Genomic DNA, 19730 nt, shown 5'->3' with positions numbered 1-19730 from the left:
CCAAGGCAGAGGCGATTTCATAACAAAACACAAAGAGGGTGGGGATGCAGTGAGTACATGTACCTTTGGGTCGCCAAATACTTTTCTTTTTTTTCCCCCCATCTTGTTATTTCATCAGTACACGGTCCTCCCAGAAAGGGACATAATACAAATACAGACCAGCATCTTCCAGTCCTGGAGAGTTGATTAGGGGCACTGAGAGATTAAGGCAACTGTCCCAGGTCACACAGCCAGGAAGAGTCAGAGGCAAAATTCGAGCCCAGGTCTTCCTGTCTACTCTATCTACTTCACCACAGCAACTCAGCTTCATTTATTTAAGAAAACAAAATCAAGTCCATCCCCCCTTCCCATCACTACCCTGCACTTACCTTGTAGAAGAAGTCGAACCTTTTGCTGAAAGAGAGAAAGAAAAAGCCATTCATTTACTATTCTTTAAAAGGTTCCATTCTTATGACCTTCATGCAGGAGGTAGGCAATGCCTCTTAGCACTTTCTAGAGAAACTTAGGAAAAAAAGACCAACCATATTTCTTTAAAGCCATACAGAGTTATTTTCTGGAAGTGAGGATGGCAGGAAAGGAAAAGGAAACATATAAACAATGTGGGACACGTCTTCTGCCTCACGGTACGGAGGAAGGCGCGGAGGGGCCCTGGGCTGAGGCCCGTGTCTCTGCTGCCCACACAACCTTGGGGATGTCACTTAACCCCTCTGCAGCTCAGCTTCCTCATTTGTAAAATGAGGAACATGGACCTGGATGATGTCCAGAGTCTCGTCCAGTTCAAAATCCATGAAATTAGGAAATCTTGAGGTTTCAGGAGACTTTCTAGGTTGACTTTTCTTTCCCTTTAGAATCAAAGAACAGGAGCCAAGAGTCACAAGTAGGCAGCAGTGGCATGGAGGCCTGACTACTGTATTTGGAGATGAGAGTCCTGGGTCTGAATAGCTCCTTACGCTTCCAGGGTAAGCTCTTTCCCTCTCTGTGAGGCTCAGTTTCCCCATCTGTAAAATGAGACTAGGAATAAAGAGGGCTGTTGGGAAGTTTGCAGCAATCAAAGGAGGTCATATATGTAAAGTGTTTTGCAAACCATAAAGTATAATGATGACTATTTTATAGGAAATATCTCTAGTCTAAGCAACTTTAACTTGTGTATTCAGAAGGCCCAGTCTTTTGCCTGCTTTTGAGACATAGCCTGGTCCTGTGGTACTACGAGGCTACGTAGTAGCCTAGGTAGTGGGGGGTAGCTCGGTGGCACAGTGGGTAGAACACTGGGCTTGGAATCAGAAGACTCATCTTCCTGAGTCCAAATCTAGTCTCAGGCTCTTACTAGCTGTGTGACCCTGGGCAAGTCACTTAACCCTGTTTGCCTCAGTTTCCTCATCTGTAAAATGAGCTGGAGGAGGAAATGGCAAACCACCGCAGTATCTCTGCCAAGAAAACCCCAAACGGGGTCACAGAGAGGCAGATATGACTGAAGTGACCCAATAACAACAACGGGTCCTATGCAAGGAACCCAGGATGGAGATTCATCAGACTCAGGACGTCCAGGGTCTGCCAAGGAATAGAATGTTAGTCAGGTCACTTCCTCTCTCTGTGCCGTCAGCTTCCCTCCTTTGCACAATGGGGATCGTAACACGCACAGGACTGTTACGAGGAAAGCCCTTTGTAGACTATAAAGCACTGTGAGTTATTATAATGATTGTTATTACAGATTAGAATAGAATCTGTAATAATATATAATGATATATCAATATATGATATGTGTATATCACATAATGATAATGACATTATACATAGTATAGTCATTATTCTTATTATCATTACAAACATATTTCATGTTGCTAAAGCATCGATGGGAGTGTCTAACAGCCATAGGAGTCCATTGATTGTATAATATAATAACAACAACAATAATAATAACTAGCATTTATATACAGCTTTGAGATCCTTTGATCCTTACAATAGCCCTGTAAGGTAGGTGCTATTATTATCATCCCCACTTTACAGATGAGAAAACTGAGACTGAGAGAGGTTTGGTGACTTGCCTAGGGTCACACAGCTAATGAAGTATCTGAGGCAAGATTTGAATTCGGGTCTCCCTGAATTCAAACACAGCATGGTGCAGTTGGACTAGACTGGAAATCAGGAGGCCTGGGTTCTAGGCCAGGCTTTTCCACCTATTTGTTGGGTGACCAAGTCCTCCAGCACTTAGCAAAGTGCCTGGCACCTAGGGAGCCCTCAATAAATACTTGTTGACTGGCTCAGTTTCCTCCTTTGTAAAATGAGGGAATTGGAATAAATAATGACTAAGGTCCCTTCCAGGTCAACCACTCTATGGTCTTCTCCCTCTATGCTCTAAAATTCCTTCTACCTGCCTCTCACATCCTATGCTCTAAGGTCTTTTTTTGCCTCTAGCCTTCTGTAATTTCCTAAGACCTAGAGGGACAGGAGCCCAACTCTCTGGGGATGCAGGCTGACAGACTTGTATCTGAGGATGCCCTGGGCACAGGGGCCCCATCTGCACATCCTGCAGCCGGAGAGCCTGCTTCATATGTGAGAAAAGCTATACTCCCGGCATCACAGGCCTGCTCTCCCTCTTTGCCTTCTAGCTGGCCTCCTGAGGACAGGGTTCTGAAGGGAAGGAGCAAAGGTAAAGGGTTGTTTCCAGCTCCTCTTATCCAAAAAAGTAACACTTTACTAAAGAAAAGAAATAAATTTCCCAAGAATTGATAAGGAAAAAGCAACGGGTCATAAAATTTAGAGCTGGAAGGGATATTAGAGATATTCTAGTCTAGGGATGGGGAACCTGCAGCCTCGAGGCCAGATGTGGCCCTCTAGGTCTTCAGGTGCGGCCTTTTGACTGAGTCCAAATTTTACAGAACAAATCCTTTTGTTAAGGGGATTTGTTCTGTGAAGTTTGGATTCAGTCAAAGCGCCACACTTGAGGACCTAGAGGGTCACATGTGGCTTCAAGGCCGCAGGTTCCCCACCCCTGTAGTCCAATCCTTGGAGCAGTGGATAGAGTGCCAGGCCTGGAGTCAGGAAGACTCATCTTTGTAAGTTCAAATCTGCCCTCAGACTCTTACTAGCTGTGTGACCCTGGGCAAGTCACTTAACCCTGTTTGCCTCAGTTTCCTCATCTATTAAATGAGCTGGAGAAGGAAATGGCAAACCACTCCAGTATCTCTGCCAAGAAAACTCCAAATGGGGACACGAAGAGTCTTACAAGACTAAAATGACAGAATAACAAAATAACAAAGGACAAAATGATAGGATTTAGAGATCATCTAGTTTAATCCTGATTTTTTTTAGATTGGGAAACTGAGGACTTAAATGAGGGTTAAATGACTTGTCCATGGTTTCATAGACACTAATCGAAAGCGGCAGGATTTGAACCCAGATTGTCTTAACTATAAGTTCAGCACCCTCTCTACTACACTAATTTGAATGGTTGAGTTTGCCAAGACTATAGATTCAAGTACCAGTGTGCTGAAGGGAGAAAGAGTCCTAAATTTGGAATTAAAAAGGCCCCAGTCTTAGTTCCAACCCTGACCCTCACAGGCAAATCACTTTGACTTGTTGGGTCTCAGTTTCCCCATGTACAAAATGAGGGTGATAATACTTGTCCTCCCACCTAATAGTGTTGTTGTGGGGAATCAACAGACAGTTCACTTAAGCCCTTCACAACCCTCCCAAGTGTGATGTGTGTGAGTTATAACTGTGACTAGGCCCCGATGCAAAGTCACCTCCGGATTTTCTCCTCTGAGGGCAGAAAGTACACGCTGCTATGGTGAAGGAAACGTTCTGACCAGATGCTTCATGTTCTGTGCAACTGACACCCAAAACCGGAGTGTCTCTGATGCACCCGCAGCTGAATTCTCCTAATTTTACAGTCCCTGTGTCTGACCGGCCGCTGCGTAAATCTATACTGCAGGCTGGGGTCGCACAACATGCTGTATGTGATTTTTTGGTTTGCTTCCTCATAGGCCTAGGAGGTAGGCAGCACACACCTTACACTCCTTCCTGCTCCAACTTGTCACAGGAGGATACTGAGGCTCAGAGAGCTCTCCCAGCTGGTAAATATCGTCAGCCAGTCCTCAGATCCAGATCTTCTGACTCCAACACATCACCACACTGCCTCCAAGTAGCAAATGAAATGGATTATTGAGGTCAGAATGCCTCTGAAAACTGAACATCCAAAGGGTATCTTTGATAGGAAAGGAGGAAATCTCAGGGTCACAAGACAAATGCTCAAGCACATTGGTGACTGCGCAGGCCGCAACCCACAATCCAGTGAGTGGATATCCTGCCATTCTGGGATGCCGCTGGCTGAACAGCCCGAGGAAAGCTTAGTGACCTTGGACAAACTGTTTCTTCTCCTTGGGCCCCATTTCTACATCTGCTAAATGAGGGGAGGTTGGATGAGATGACCTCCAAGGTCTTTTCTAACTATACGAATTTTACATTATCCATACCAACTTCTGATGTTCTAAGTTCCCTTCTATTCCCAACACCTCAGATTTAAAGGGAAATAGCTTCCAATAATAATCTAGGTTTCAACATTCCATATTTTATAGCCTCTTCCAATGCTGACATTTTATGATTTTTTTACTACACTTGTGATTTCATCAGTATAGGGAATTTCCAGGAGGGTAGTTTCCTCTACCAATGAGGATTGGCAATCTTTCTGCAACATATAAGCTCAGATAGCTGCCTGGGGCAGGAGAAGCCAAGTTCTAAGACCATAGGTTACAGAACAATTGTTTATTTGCACTGATCAAAGGGCATGGGGGGGGGGCTCCTCTCCAGGAATGGTCTACACCAAGAAAATCATAGGTCCAGATTTTTTTTATTTGTTTTTGCTTTTTGGTGGCAACTGGGGTTAGGTGACTTGCACAGGGTCACACAGCTAATAAGTGTCAAGTGTCTGAGGTCGGATTTGAACTCAGGTCCTCCTGACTCCAAGGCCAGAGCTCTATCCACTGTGTCACCTAGCCCCCCAGATTTTAAAAAGAAAAAAAATCTATGCTTTTGAACAGGAAAAATGAAAGGGGAATGCACACTTACCTTTTTTCTGTTTGGCTCGGATGAGGTAGATGGTGGCAACCAGCAAAGCGGCCAGCACAATACACACTATCCCCACTGCAATAAAGATGTTCTGAGATCCAGGCTCTGAAATGAGAAAGCTTGCAGGAATTACAGGAAGCAGGTGTTCCATGTATGCAAAAAAATAAAAAGGAGATGCTTTTTTATATTAAATAAGAGTCATTAACCAGTAGCATCTGGATGTGTGTTTTCAGATGTTCTAAGATGTGTGGGCAGATTCACTGGGCTAAGCACATATTCGCATACGGACAGTAAGAGGATGAAGAAGAAATGATGTAAATCTTTCGTGGGAATTTTTTTTAAGTCATCAGTTTTTAAAAAGAGACAGCATGGGGTAGTGGATAGAGTTGGCCACAGAGTAAGGACGACCTGGTTTCAAATCCTGCCTCGGACAAATGCTGGCAGTGCGATTCTAGGGCAAATCACTGAAACTTCCAGCACCTCCAGGCAACTCTCTGCATAACTGCAAAGCAGGGGCCAACCCGCACTAATGGAGGGAGTTTCTTAAACCAATGAAATCACCGGTTTGGCTCCAAAAAGAGAAAAAAAAAAGAGTTGTCACCAAGTGGCCCAGGGCAAGTACTTCATCTCCCCACAAGCCTTAGCTTGTGCACTTGACCCACCCCTCCAGTCTTTTCCAACATTCTGCAACCTCGATCATTTTTTCTCAATTTGAACCTGTCCCTACCTACCAGTTCTTTTCCTATTGCTTTCGGCATACCCAAGTCTGCCCCACAACTTAAAAAACTGTCACTAAACCCTTTTTGTTGTTACTGTTCAGTCACATCCAACTCTTCATGACCCCATCTGCGGTTTTCTTGTCAAAGACACTGGAGTAGTTTGCCATTTCCTTCTCCATCATTCCAGACGAGGAAACTGAGGCAGACAGGGTTAAGTGACTTGCCCAGGGTCACATAGCTAGTAAGTGTCTGAGGTCAGATTTGAACTCAGGAACATAGATGAGTCTGTCTTCCTCACTCCAGGCCTGGCACTCTATGCACTATGGTGCCACCTAGCTGCCCCACTAAACCCTACCACTCAAACTGTTGTCCTGTATCTCCTCCTTTTCTCAGGAAAATTCCTAGAAAAAAAGTTGTCTCTACCCACTGCCTTCACTTCCTCTCCTTTTTCATTTATTTCTCAATTCTGTGGATTCTGGCTCCTGCTTTCATCACTCTAATGAAACTGCTTTCTCCAAAGTTACCAATGTACCAAATCTGGTGGTTTTTAACTCAGTCTTCCCCCATCTGGATCTATCTGTTGCATTTGACCTTGCTGACCTCCCCTTTCCTTCTGGTACTGTTGGTTCTCTGAGTTTTTGTGGTATGACTTTCAGGAAGGAAGTTCTCCTATCTGTCTCTGCTCATTCCCTCTCAGTCTCTTTTTCTGGCTTATCATCCCTATCATGGACATCCCTTCACTATGGGTGTTCCTCAAGGTTCTGTTCTGGGTCCTTCCCTCTTATCCCTCTCCATTCTCTATCAGTAACCTCATGAGTTTCCACAGATTTAAGTATCATCTATGCCGATGACATGTACTATCTCTCTCTTTATCTCCATCTCCATATCTACCTCTGTCTCCAAACCCAGTCTCTCCTCTGAGCTTCAGCACAATATCACCAATTGCCTATTGGACATTTAAACTGGCTATTCCAGAGACATCTTTTTTTTTCAGGGTTAAGTGACTTGCCCGGGGTCACACAGCTAGTAAGTGTCTGAGGCTGAATTTGAACTCAGGTCCTCCTGACTCCAGGGCCAGTGCTCTATCTACTGTGCCACCTAGCTGTCCTCCCCCCTACCTCCCCAACCAGAGACATCTTAAATTCAACCTGTCCAAAACTAAACTCATTAACTCTTCAACCCTCCCCACTTTCAAACTTTCTTATTTCTGTTGAAGGCCCCATCAATCTTCCAGTATCTCAGGTACAGAATCTTGGTGTTACCCTCACCTCCTCACTCTCTCTCACCCCCTATGTCCAATGTTACCAAATCCTGCCCTTTTCACCTCCACTTCTCTTCATCTGATCCCTTCTCTCCACGCACACAGTCACCCTTATCCACTCCTGCCTAGATTACTGTAGCAGCCTCTTAATGTATCTCCCTACCTCAAGGCTCTCCCTACTCTAGTCCATCCCCAACACTGTTTGCAGAGTAATTTTCCGTAAGCACAGATATGACTGTGTCACTTCTCAATTTAATCAATTCCAATGGCTTCCTATTGCCTCTAGGGTAAAGTATGAAGTCCTCTGCTGAGCTCTTAAAGCTCTTCCCAACATAAGCCCAACCTACTTCTTCAGCCTCCTTGGAGTTTATTCCCTCTCCTCCATTCTTCAATCCAGCCAAACTGGATTCCTCTCTGTTCCTCACACACCATCTGCCATCTCTATACTTTCGTGAAGGCTGTCCGACATGCATCAAAGAATCTCTCTCTTCCTTTAAGATGTACCTCGAACGCCATTTTTGGCATGAAACCTTTCCTGATTCCCCCCCCACCTGTCAGTCAGCCAACAAACATTTATTAGTACCTACTATATGCTAAGCACTGGGGACACAAAAAGAGGCAAAAGATGGTCCCTGCCCTCAAGGAGTTCACAACACAATGAAATAATCACAGCTAGCATTTACATACTGCCTACTATGCACCAGGCCCCATGCTAAGAGCTTTACAAATATTATCTCATATGATTCTCACAACAACTCTGCGAGGTAGGTGCCATCATCACCTCCATTTTATAGTTACTGCTCTCCCTCTTGGACTATCTCGTATTGATCTGTTTTGTATAAATTTCTGTTTTTTCACCTCATACTTCCACTGCACATATTTATACATGCACTTGCTACATCCCCCATTAGAATGTAAGCTCACATGAGTAGGGATCGCCTAGTACAATGAGTGGCACACGGCAGGCACTTGGTAAATGCTTGCTGCCTCACTAACTGATTGCTTTGCCTGTGAAATGCAGATAATAATACTTTGCATTCCAGATAATTTATATAAAGTATAATGTAGGATTCCTGAGGGTGGGTTCTGGTTGTTTTTTGTTTGTTTTAATATTTTGTTTTAGTAGTACATATTACAGGCCGTGTCCATTTTGTGTGCTTGTTATTTTAATAGTAGCCCCAAACTGGAAACTAAAGGATTGCCCACCTCCTGGGGAATAGCTCAACAAATTATGGTACATGAATATAATGGAATTAGAAGGGAAACAATTATCTGGGGAAAAAATTCTTGTAGCAAATTTGGAAAAGGTTGCAAGACTCCCAGCTCTTTCTATTATACCACTGTAGCATGAGACTAGAAATCAGGAGAAATGTCTTAGTGATGCTACTAACTTCCTATGTTATCTTGGGCAAAACACTTCCCCTAGCTGGGCCTTCGTTTTTCTCTCTGTAAAATAATAGAATTGGATTAGGATAGCAATGGTTCTTTCCACTTTTAACATCCTATGTTCTAAGGTCCCTTCTTGCTCCAAGATTTAAAAAATTCTCTTTCCACATATGCATGTGCATTGCTTCCCCCACCCCCATTCCTCAACCTCATAGGGATTCTGAGCAAATATTATTTGTTAGAGGATATAGATTTAAATTAGGGATAGATAACCTGAGACCTCAAGACTATGTAAGGAGCATCATGGTCTAGTGGATGGAGTTTTGGACTTGGAGCCAGGAAAATCTGAGTTCAAATTCTGCCTCTGACACTTAGGTAACCCTGGGAAAGTCTGAACCTGGGGATCCTCACCTAGAAAATGAAGGGGGTTGGATATGATGGTCCCTTCTAGCTCCAAATCTGTGATCCTATGTTCTTTGTGGGGGTTCTTCTCTTTTTTAAAAATATTCATTTTTAAATTTTGAGTTCTAAATATTCTCCCTTTCTCCAGTCCCTCCCTCACCCATTGAGCAGACAAGTAATATGATACCCATTAAAAATGTGAGGTCATTCCAAACATATTTCCATATTAGCTATGTAAAGAAAAAAAAGCAAGAAAAATAAAGTGGAAAATATATGCTTCAATTTGCATTCAGAGTTCATCTCTCTGGAGATGGATAGCATGAGTCCTTTGGAATTGCCTCGGCTCATTGTATTTCTAAGAATAGTTAAATCATTCACAGCTGATCGATCGTTGAACAATAATTGCTATCACTATGGACGATGTTCTGCTCACTTCATTTTGAATCAGTTCATATAAGTTCTCCCAGGTTTTTCTGAAATCAGCCAGCTCGATATTTCTTACAGCACAATAGTATTCTATTACAATCATACACCGCAATTTTGGTCAGCCATTCCTCAACTGATGGGCATCCCCTCAATTTATAATTCTTTGCCACCACAGAAAAAGCTGCTACAAATATTTTTATACAAATAGGTCTTTTTCCTTTTCCTTTGATTTCTTTGGGATACAGATGGGTATGCACAGTTTTATAGCCTTTTGGGCATACTTCCAAATCACTCTCCAGAATGGTTGGATAGTTTACAACTCCACCAACAGTGCATTAGTGTCCCTATTTTTCCACATCCTCACTAGCATTTGTCATTTTCCTTTTCTGTCATGTTATCAATCTGATAGGTGTGACAGAGTTGTTTTAATTTGCATTTCTCTAATTATTAGTGATTTAAAGCATTTTTTGTGTGCATTGATTGCATTTGACTGCAATGATTTCTTTCTCTGAAAACTGCCTATTCAAATCTTTTGACCATTTATCAATTAACGAATGATTCTTACTTTTATAAATTTGGTCCAGTTACCTATATATTTGAGAAATGAGGACTTTATCAGAGAAACTTGCTGAAACCTACCCTCTCCCAGTTTTCCGCTTTCTTTCTCATTTTGGCTGCATTGATTTTGTTTAGACAAAACCTTTTTAATTTCATGTAATCAAAATTATCCAGTTTATCTCCCATGATCTTCTCTATCTTTTGTCTGGTCATAAAATCTTCCCTTACTCATAGATCTGACAGGTAGCTTTTTCTACTTTCCCTTACTTTACTTATGATATCATCCTTTATGTCTAAATCATATATCTATTTTGACCTTATCTTGGTAGATGGTGTGAGATATTGGTCTATGCCTAGTTTCCTCCAGACCGCTTTCCAATTTTCCCAGAAGTTTTTGTCAAACAGTGAGTTTTTGCCCCAATAACTTGAATCTCTGAGTTTATCAAACACTAAATTATTATGGTCATTTACTTCTGTATATTGTGTACCTAATCTATTCCGCTGATCAACCACTCTGTTTCTTAGCCAGTACCAGATTGTTTTGATAATTAACATTTTGTATTACAGTTTGAAATCTGGTTTACCTGCCTTCCTTTACATTTTTTCCATTGTTTCCCTTGATATCCTTAACATTTTGTTCTTCCAGATGAATTTTGTTATTCTTTTTACAAGTCTCATAAAGTAATTCTTTGGTAGTTTGACTGGTAAGGCACTAAATAAGTAAATTAATCTAGATAAAATTGTCATTTTATTATATTGGCTCAGTCCACCTATGAGCAACTAATATTTCTTCACTTGTTTAGCTCTGTTTTAATTTGTGTGAAAAGTGTTGTGTAATTGTGTTCATTTTGTGTGTGGCTCTTAAAACATATGCAAAGAGAGGACGCTCCCCATATGAGTTGTTATGAAGTTATAATGTTATGCTCTTTCAAAGGCATAACATAATCATAAAAATAACAATAGCTAATATTTATATTGTACCTACTATGGGCCAGGCAATCTGCTAAGTGCTTTAGAAATATTCTCATTTGATCCTCACAACAACCCTGGGAGGTAGGTGCTACTATTATCCTCATTCTACAGATGAGGGAAATAGAAGTTAAGTGATTTGCCCCGGGTTACACAACTAATAAATGTCTGAGGCTGGATTTGAACTCAAATTTTAATAACTCCAGGCCTGGCACTCTATCCACTGCACCATCTAGCTGCCTTATACTACCATACAGAAGCATGTGACATGCCGCTTTGATTCTCTATAATAAATTAAGTATTACAACTGTGGTAAAAAACAATTATGGTGGACCTTCGACAATGTCACTGGTAAATTCTGTTTCCTACCCCAAAAAATGAAGGAATGAACAAAGCATTTATTAAGTGCGTACTATGTGCCAACACCACGTGCCTACTGTGCTAAGCATTTAACAATATCTGATCCTCAGAACAATTCTGAGTTACAGGTCCAGTGTTCTATCCAATGCACTTGCTAGCTGACATTTTGGAATAGTGGAATGAATTCTGGGCAAAGGCTCAAAGGCCCAGATTTTGGTCTAGGCTCTGTTACTTACTAGCTGTAAATAACAAGTCATTGGGCAAATGACTTGGGCAAGTCATTTCTTGGCCACTGCCCCACCGCAAGGCAGGGTGATCATGAGGACCACATGAAACAATTGGTCTGAAAGAGCTTTGTAAACTAAAAAGTCTTTGTACCCACATGAAGGATGATACTAATGACAATTTGATCACCATCCTTGGTCAGGTCAGGTATGGTGGGTTTGAACAGACCCACAGAACTGAACCTATTCTGATTATTTCCAAATCTAGCAGCAGAGAGCTAGAGTCTCCTTATGAAAGCAAAGATGAACTCACCTGATTCTTTTTTATCCATAGTCTCAGCAGGGGATGGGGATGCAATTGTTTTACTGGCATTGATTGGAGGCTGGGAATCATGCAACACCTGACAAGTGATATTCTGTGATTCCTTTAGTACAGATGTGTTGACCAGGACTGAGATGTTGAGGCTGTAGGTGCCATCTTTGTTCTCTGTGGGATCAGATGTCTGCTCTTTTATAATCATGATGCCATTATTTAGCCAGATGACACTCACATTTTGGGGGTAGAACTTGTTCACATGACAGGTGATGTTGGTGCCATTCATGGAAAATGTTGAAGAAGAAATGTTCACTTTAGGTATAACTAGAAGAAAATGCAAAGCCTTTAGGTTAACCAAGTGAAGACTTGTCTCACTCCTGTCCTTGGGGCCATCACAGAGCCACAGGGAAGGGAACAAGAATAATCAAGGACCAGGACTCTGCCCTGGCAATAGGTATCTTTGGGTATAACTGGGGAATCCCTAACATCAGGGGCAACAGATTCTCCCATTAGACTGTAAGTTCCTTGAGGGCAGGGACTTTTTTTCTTTCTGTATCCCCAACACCTAAGCAGAGTGTCCTGCACATCATTTGCTGCAAATGTCTATTGCCTTGAATTCACTGAAAACCACTAAAAATGAAGTCTATCCCTCTCCCTCACTTGCCCATTTCCTTCTCAAAGCTCCAACTTTATTCATTTGGGCTGCTTTTCTTGAGCGTACAGATAGTTTAACATGTTCTTCAAAGTGGGACTGGATTTTCAGAGATATGAGACACTAAGTTTCTTGTCCTAGTTCCTATGACCTGCTTTCCTCAACACCAGCACAAAACACAGAGATTTATAGCTAAGGAGAATTTCTTCTTCAGTGATGAAGAGAGGAGTTAAGAATCCCCCTTTCTAGGATTATACCAGAGTGTTTAGGACTTAATGAAAACAAAAACAGCTCATGCTCACAGGAAACTGATCTAGTTGTAATATGATATCAAAGTCAATGGTTCAAAAAGAACATGCACCAGTCAGTGACATGGCCACCCTGTGTCCCTCTCTTCTTGTTCTTAGGATATTCCAAGACACATGTGAAGTCCAACCAGGATCTGGTCATCTCTGTCAAGGCTGCAGATTGACCTGAGTGGCTCTTGAACATGGGGCTTATATTGTGTATTATGCTCAGGAAGGGAACCCTTAGTACATGCATCAGCTGAGAGCAAGCAGACCCCAGACAACCTTAAAGACACCAATCATGGAAAAGCTTAAGGAAGGAGGTGCTCAGCACTTAGAATAATAGGTATCAGTCACTTTGTTTCTGTCTACAGAAACTTGGCTGTTTGGTGGAAAGGGCCAAGTATGACTACATAGTCCTTGGAGGCATTTGTACCTTGAGATGAGTCTGATTTCTCATAGATGTTAGCCCTTACCACACCCCTCCTATAGTTAATCAATCAACCAACAAGCTTTAATTAAGCACCTATCATATGCCAGGCCCTGTGCTAGATGCTTTGACTATAAATACAAAAGTGAGACAGTGCACCCCTTCTAGGAATTTACCTTCTATAAGGGGAATACAATATATTCACACAGGCTATCCACAAAATAAACACATTGATGAAAGGCAGCACAGAAGTGGAAGGTGGAATGTTGGGTAGGGAACAAATAGCCCAGTTTGGCTGGAGCCAAGAATGTAAGAGGGAGTGTAATAAGCCAACTGGAAAAGTTTGGGGGGAGCCAGATTGTGAAGAACCTTAAAATGCCAAATACAGGAGTTTCTGTTTCAACCTAAAGGCAACTGGGAGTCATAGAAGCTTCTTATGGCTAGACCTGTGCTATAGGAATATCACTTTTGAAGAATGGATTGGAAAAGGGGAAAAAATAGAGAGAGGGAAGCCAATTAGGAGGCCAGTGCCAAAGACTGGGTAAGAGATGATGGGGATTTGGATTACGATATTAATGATATGAGTAGACAGAATAGTTAGTCAATAAATATTTATTAAGCATCTACTATGTGGTAGGTACCATGCTAAGCACTAAAAGAGAGAAGGGGATGAATGTGAGATTTGGAGATGGAATTGACAAGCCATGGCATAAGAAAGGCAGTGAGTGGAACAGACTGCATCCCATAGGTGAGGAAGAGCGAAGAGTCAAGGATGACTCCTACATGCCCGGGAGAAAGGTGGTCCCCTCATGGGAACAGGGAAGTCAAGAGGAGAGATAGGACTGTGAAGAAAGACAATGAGTTCTGTTTTAGACATGGTAAATTTGAGATACCTACTGGCTATGCAGGAAGAGATGTTAAGTAGGCAGTTTGGAGATTCGAGACAAAGGCTCACGAGGAAGGTGAAGAGAGAGATGAAGGTTGGATGTGTAGATTTTAGAGGCATTTACATAGAGATGATAGTTGAATTTATGGGAACAGATAAGATCACTAAAAAAGAGTGTAGGGATAGAAGAGGATAGCCCTATGGTACACCCATGCATAAATGGCCAGAGGCAGAAAAACCTATGAAGGAGAAAAGGAAGTTCCATCTGACAGGTAGGAAAAGAGCCATAAAAACCCAGGAAGCAGTGTCAAGAAGGGCGTGGCTGGCAGGGTCAAATACTGCACAGAGGTCAAAAAAAGGATGGGGACTAAGAAAAGGCAGTCAGATCTAGCTATAAAGAGATCCTAGGTGACCTTGGAGAGAACAGTTGCAGTCAGGTGGTGAGGCTGGAACAGGGGAGTAGTGGAATAAGTGATGGAGAAGAGCTAATAGTGGGTATTCTACTACCAAGGGTTGAGAAGTGAGAGGTAGGAGAGAAACTGAAAGCAATGAGGAGGCTTTTTTCCAAAGAGTTTGGCTGTGAAAGGGTATGAAGACTGTGAAAGGAAGGAGAGACATGGGATGATAGCTTGAGGGGATGGAAAGGTCAAATGAAAGTTTTTAAAAGAATGGGGAAGATGTGAGCATATTTGAAGACAGCAAGGAAGGAGTCAGTGGGGATGCAGAAGTTGAAAATTCAGGAGTGAGAGGGAAGGATCAAAGAGACAAGCACCCAAAAGAGGCAGTAGGGGATGAGATCAAGGCTACAAGAAGAAAGTTTGCTGATGGCAGAGACAACAGCCAGCTTGTCCTCTAAGAGTAGAGGAGAGCCTGGGGATGATGCTAAGGTGAACTGAAGTATGGGACTGGAGATGAGTGGAAGTCCGTGACGGATGGCTTCAACTCTTTTCAGTGAAGCATGAAATAAGGTCTTCTGCTGAGTGGGGACAGAGAGGTCAGAGTAGAGGTGAGCTGAAGGAGAAGAGGGAGCCCGATGGAGTTGATCAGGGAACAGGAAAAGAAGTGACAAGCAGCAAAGAGTGCCAAGTGAAGGCTGGGTAACACTCAAGGTCCCAGAGAGCACAGTCGTGTGGTATCTCCTAGAGGTGCTCGGTAACACAGGGAGAATAGGAGAGAAGGTAGCATGGGTGGGAAAACATAGAGCTGGGGTTTGGAAAAGGCTAAGCAGTGACAGGACAGTGGGACAGGGGCTTTAAAGGTCAATGGCGGTGTAAGGTTGAACTGGTTAACTAAAGGTGTTTTGGAGGGGGAAGGAGGGGAAAAGAATCAAGACCAGAGCAAGGGTGATGGCCTGGGAAATCAGGGAAGGGGTCAATGTAAAACCAGTGACACTTCATGCAATAATAATAGCTTGTATTTATTTATTTATTTATTTTTGGTTAGACAATTGGGATTAAGTGACTTGCCCAGAGTCACAGTGTTATGTGTCTAAGGCCAGATTTGAACTCAGGTTCTCCTGACTCCGGGGTCAGTGCTTTATCCACTGTGCCACCTAGCTGCTCCTATATATCATTTTAAGGTTTGCAAAGCACTTACATATAAACTTTATCTCGTTTGCTCCTCACAACAATCCTGGGGGATAAGTGCCATTATTATCCCCAGTTATAGAAGAGGAAACTGAGGCAGAGGTTAAATGACTTGCCCAGGGTTAGTTACCCAGTTAATTAGTAGTTAGGTAATAGTGTCTGGTGAACTCAGGTCTTCCTGACTCCAGTTCCAGCACTCTATCCACTGCACTACCCAGATGCCCCTGGGCAGCATCCAGTATAAGCATATTTATGCTCTTAGCCCAACTCAATTTTGTTACCTTGATGATGAAACTCTGTATAATATGAAATAGCAGCTAGATGGCAAAAGGCAGCTAGGTGGTACAATGGATAGAGTACTGGGCCTGGAGTAGTACTCCAGGAAGTACTCCTCTTCCTGAGTTCAAATTTGGTTTTAGACACTTCCTAGTTATGTGACCCTGAGAAAGTCACTTAACCCTGTTTACCTCAGTTTCCTCATCTGCAAAATGAGCTGGAAAAGAAAATGGCAAACCATTCTAGTATCTTCGCCAAGAAAACCCCGCATGGAGTCACAGAGAGTTGGACACAACTGAAATGCCTGAAAAACATCAACGTAATATGCAACACACCCCCTAGGCATAGGTAGAACCCCCTCCACATTTCTCACCCTTTCGCTCCTTTGTGTCTATCTCAGGCAGATTTGGTTTCCTTACAGGGATATTAAAGTCAATTACCTTCATAAAGACAGAGTTCACTCTCTGTATCTATAAGATCCTTAAGATTTATCTTCCCTCTAAAGCAACAAGGAAGACAATGAGTGTAACTGCTTGCCCGTTGACTTGACTGATATATTTCCATTGGAAACTCTGTGTAGTCAATGGAATCTGTGATCCCCCAATCCTATCACAACACTAAAACTACCCTTTCCTCACCCGCTGAGGCTCACGATTCAAATCTTTTCTTGATACAACAATCCTTTGTGTGGGCATGAGGCACCTGGAGGCATAGTGGATAAAGCTCTGGGCCTGGAGACAGGAAGATGAGTTCAAATCTTACCACAGATACTTAATGTGTGACTCTGGGCAAGTCAGTTTGCCTCATTTTCCCCAATTGTAAAATAAGGATTATTATAACACCTACCTCAGAGGTTGTTGTAAGGATTAAATAAAGTAATATTTGTAAAGTGCTTAGCACAGTGCCTGGCACATAGTAGGATCTTTATAAATAGCTTCCCCTCTCTTTCCCCTTATCCTCACTAGCTGCCAGGTAGCTGCAACTCTCATACCTGGAATTCCTACCCTGTAGCCATTTCCTGATAAGCTACCATGCAGAGTAACAGACATACAGTCCCAACTCCTTTCTCTTTCCAGTTCAATCAAGTAATAAACATTTATTAAGTGCCTACTATGTGCCAGGCAATGTGCTAAACTCTGGGGATACAAAAAGAGGCAAAAGACAGTCTCTGCCCTCAGGGAGCTTACAATCTAATTGAAGCAACAAGCAAACAAATATGTAGAAAGCAAGCTATATACAGATAAATAAGAATTAATAAACTGAGGAAAAGCCCTAGAATTAAGGGGGGGTAGGAAAGGCTTCCTGTAGGAGGTTGGATTTTAGCTGGGACTTAAAAGAAGCTAGGGAAATCAGAAGGTAGAGATAAGGATGGCGAGCATTCCAGGAATGAGGGTCAACCAGTTCTGAAACCTTAAGCAATTCAACTTGGTGCCCCATGGCTCCACTGTCATGTTCCAAACTAATTATCCCTCCCATTCCGGCCATGCCTCCATGGCTACATGTGTTGTCTCACATATTAGAATGCAACCTTCTTTGAGGGCAGGGGCTGTCTTGGCTTTGGTATTTGTGGACCACTCCCTCCTCTCTAGCTTAGCATATATACTTGGCTCACAGTAAAACTTAATAAATGAGTCTTCCTTCATTATTCTAACCCAACAATAATAATGGCTGGTATTTCCCTAGGGATTTATGGTTTATACATCATCTTTTTCATCACAGATCTGAGATAGGTAGTGCAAATATTATTATGCCCCATTTTAATGTGGAAATAGTATCAGAAAGGTTAAGTATCTTGCCCAGTGTCAAAACAGTTGGCCAATAGCAGGCTTTACCCAAGTCTTCTAACTCCTCCTTCCCACAATGCCATACTCTTCTTCCTCCTTGTCTTCCTCCTTTGTGGCATTCTGAGTGCAGAGGCCTTGGTGGCATATGTCTCACTCTGATGCTGCCAGGAACTCCATCATCCACTGTTGTCAGGGTATCATGGTAGGATCACTAGTCTTGGAATCAGATGACCTGGGTTTGAGCTCCATACTTAGGAGGTGTGTGACCCCAAGGAAATCACTTTCAATTTCTAAACTTTCAGTTTCCTCATTTATTAAATGGGGATCATTAACATTTGCACCTTCACAATGAGAGGAATGTCCTGTGAGCTCTCAGTGGATTAGGAGCTGTTATTATTTCCATTATTTAAAGGGTGATCTCAGGAGGCAGAATCAGGGATGCTGTGAACAACGGATAAGTATATTTGGGAAGTCAGTTCCCAGGACTAAACCTCAGAAGATTATATTTGGGCTTTACAGTTAATAGCTAAGGGTCAACCTTCTGAGGCAACTCTGGGTCAAACCAGTCAGTGAATGAGCATTTATTAAATGCCTATGTTGTGCCAGATACTGTGCTAAGACCTGGAGATATAAAGAAAGGCAGAAGACAGTCCCTGCTTTCAAGGAGCTCATGGTCTAATGAAGGTCAGGCCTATGCTCCACAGCCAATTCAGGAACATAGGGTAGGAAGCAGGGAACGTGTCCAGTGCAAAGGTTCACCTACCTCGGATTACGTCTGATAGATTCTTTGTCCCTCGAAGAGGAGTTGGTAACGTGCTATGATTCACCTCACAGATGACCTCGGAACGGATGTCGCTAGCTTCTAGTTTCACCTGTACAACACTGGTGACGTTGTAGGAGACACTATCACCCTCAGGGAAAACCCTGGTCCAGCACTTTGGGATCTCATTCCCATTTTTAAACCATTTTAGGGTAATATCTTTGGGAGAGAAGCCAGTTGAGTTACAGGTGAAATTCTTCACGTGCTCAGCATTTACTCTCTCCTGGGGGCCGGACACCACAGGTGCAGAAGGTTTAGCTGGACATAGAAACGATAAATAAACACGATTGAAATGAAAGTCCTAAATAAAGTTAATAAAAATACCAAATAAACACAAAAGAATCATCACCAATGCCCAGTCTCTTAGTTGCTCCCTTAAATTACTGCTACCTGGCTTCATCTTAATACTCTATCAGTTTCAGAAAAAAGTGGTTTTTTTTTAACTATACAGTAGAAAATAGCAAGAATGTGAGTCCACCAATGCCATAAATTTCACTTATATAAAATTTCTTTATCGAGAGTGTCAGAGGAAGGAAAATATGCTTAGGTCTCCTCAATCCTAAGAAGGAGCTTCCTCTACCCTATTCAGCTAAACACAGTGGAAAGAACACTGCCTCTGGAGTCAGAAGACCTGGATTCAAATCCTCCATCTGTTTACTACTCATATAACTTTCTACAAGTCACTTAACCCCCTGAGCCTCAATTTTCTCATCTGTAAAATGAAGATCTTGAACTAAACAGCTTCTAAGATCTTCTCCAGATCTTGACCCACAATCCTGTGATCTCATGCCTCTCCTCTCACTAAATTTCTTGGAAAAGCTGTCTAAAGCCAGAGAGACCAATATCCTATAGTGCCTATACCCCAAAGAGATTGAAGAAAGAGGGAAAAGGACCCCAAATATTTATTGCAGTTACTTTAGTGGAGGATAAGGGGGTATGCATTAATTGGGAATAACTAAACAAATTGTGGTATATGATGGAATATTATTGTAGCGTAAGAAACAATGAAGAGTCAGCTGGGGAACAACTGAAAGAGTTGTGGTATATGATTGTGGTATAAGAAATGAGGGGCAGCCAGGTGGCGCAGTGAATAGAGCGCTGGCCTTGGAGTCAGGAGGACCTGAGTTCAAATCCGGCCTCAGACACTTGACACTAACTAGCTGTGCAACCCTGGGCAAGTCACTTAACCCCACTGCCAAGAAAGAAAGAAAGAAAGACAGAAAGACAGAAAGAAAGAAAGAAAGAAAGAAAGGAAGGAAGGAAGGAAGGAAGAAAGGAAGAAAGAAAGAAAGAAAGAAAGAAAGAAAGAAAGAAAGAAAGAAAG

General features: G+C 42.4%; 1 protein-coding gene across 3 annotated transcripts in view; it reads right to left on the bottom strand.

Annotated features, from left to right (window-relative positions):
- Positions 1–19730, bottom strand: part of LOC114048474 (tyrosine-protein phosphatase non-receptor type substrate 1-like) — an 85517-nt gene that overhangs the window by 13158 nt on the left and 52629 nt on the right. For all 3 annotated transcript variants that reach the window (XM_027869393.1, XM_027869392.1, XM_027869394.1), the window contains exons 4-7: positions 18350–18664; positions 11683–12009; positions 5065–5169; positions 369–393 (exon numbers count right to left, since the gene is read on the bottom strand). In XM_027869393.1, coding sequence (XP_027725194.1) covers positions 369–393; positions 5065–5169; positions 11683–12009; positions 18350–18664 — 772 coding nt within the window. The remainder of the gene's footprint in view (positions 1–368; positions 394–5064; positions 5170–11682; positions 12010–18349; positions 18665–19730) is intronic.

Source organism: Vombatus ursinus, unplaced genomic scaffold, assembly GCF_900497805.2.
Source record: "Vombatus ursinus unplaced genomic scaffold, bare-nosed wombat genome assembly UNPS02014793.1, whole genome shotgun sequence".
NCBI lineage: Eukaryota > Metazoa > Chordata > Mammalia > Diprotodontia > Vombatidae > Vombatus > Vombatus ursinus.
Note: the sequence above shows the minus strand (reverse complement) of the source record. Positions and strands in the feature narration are given on the sequence as shown.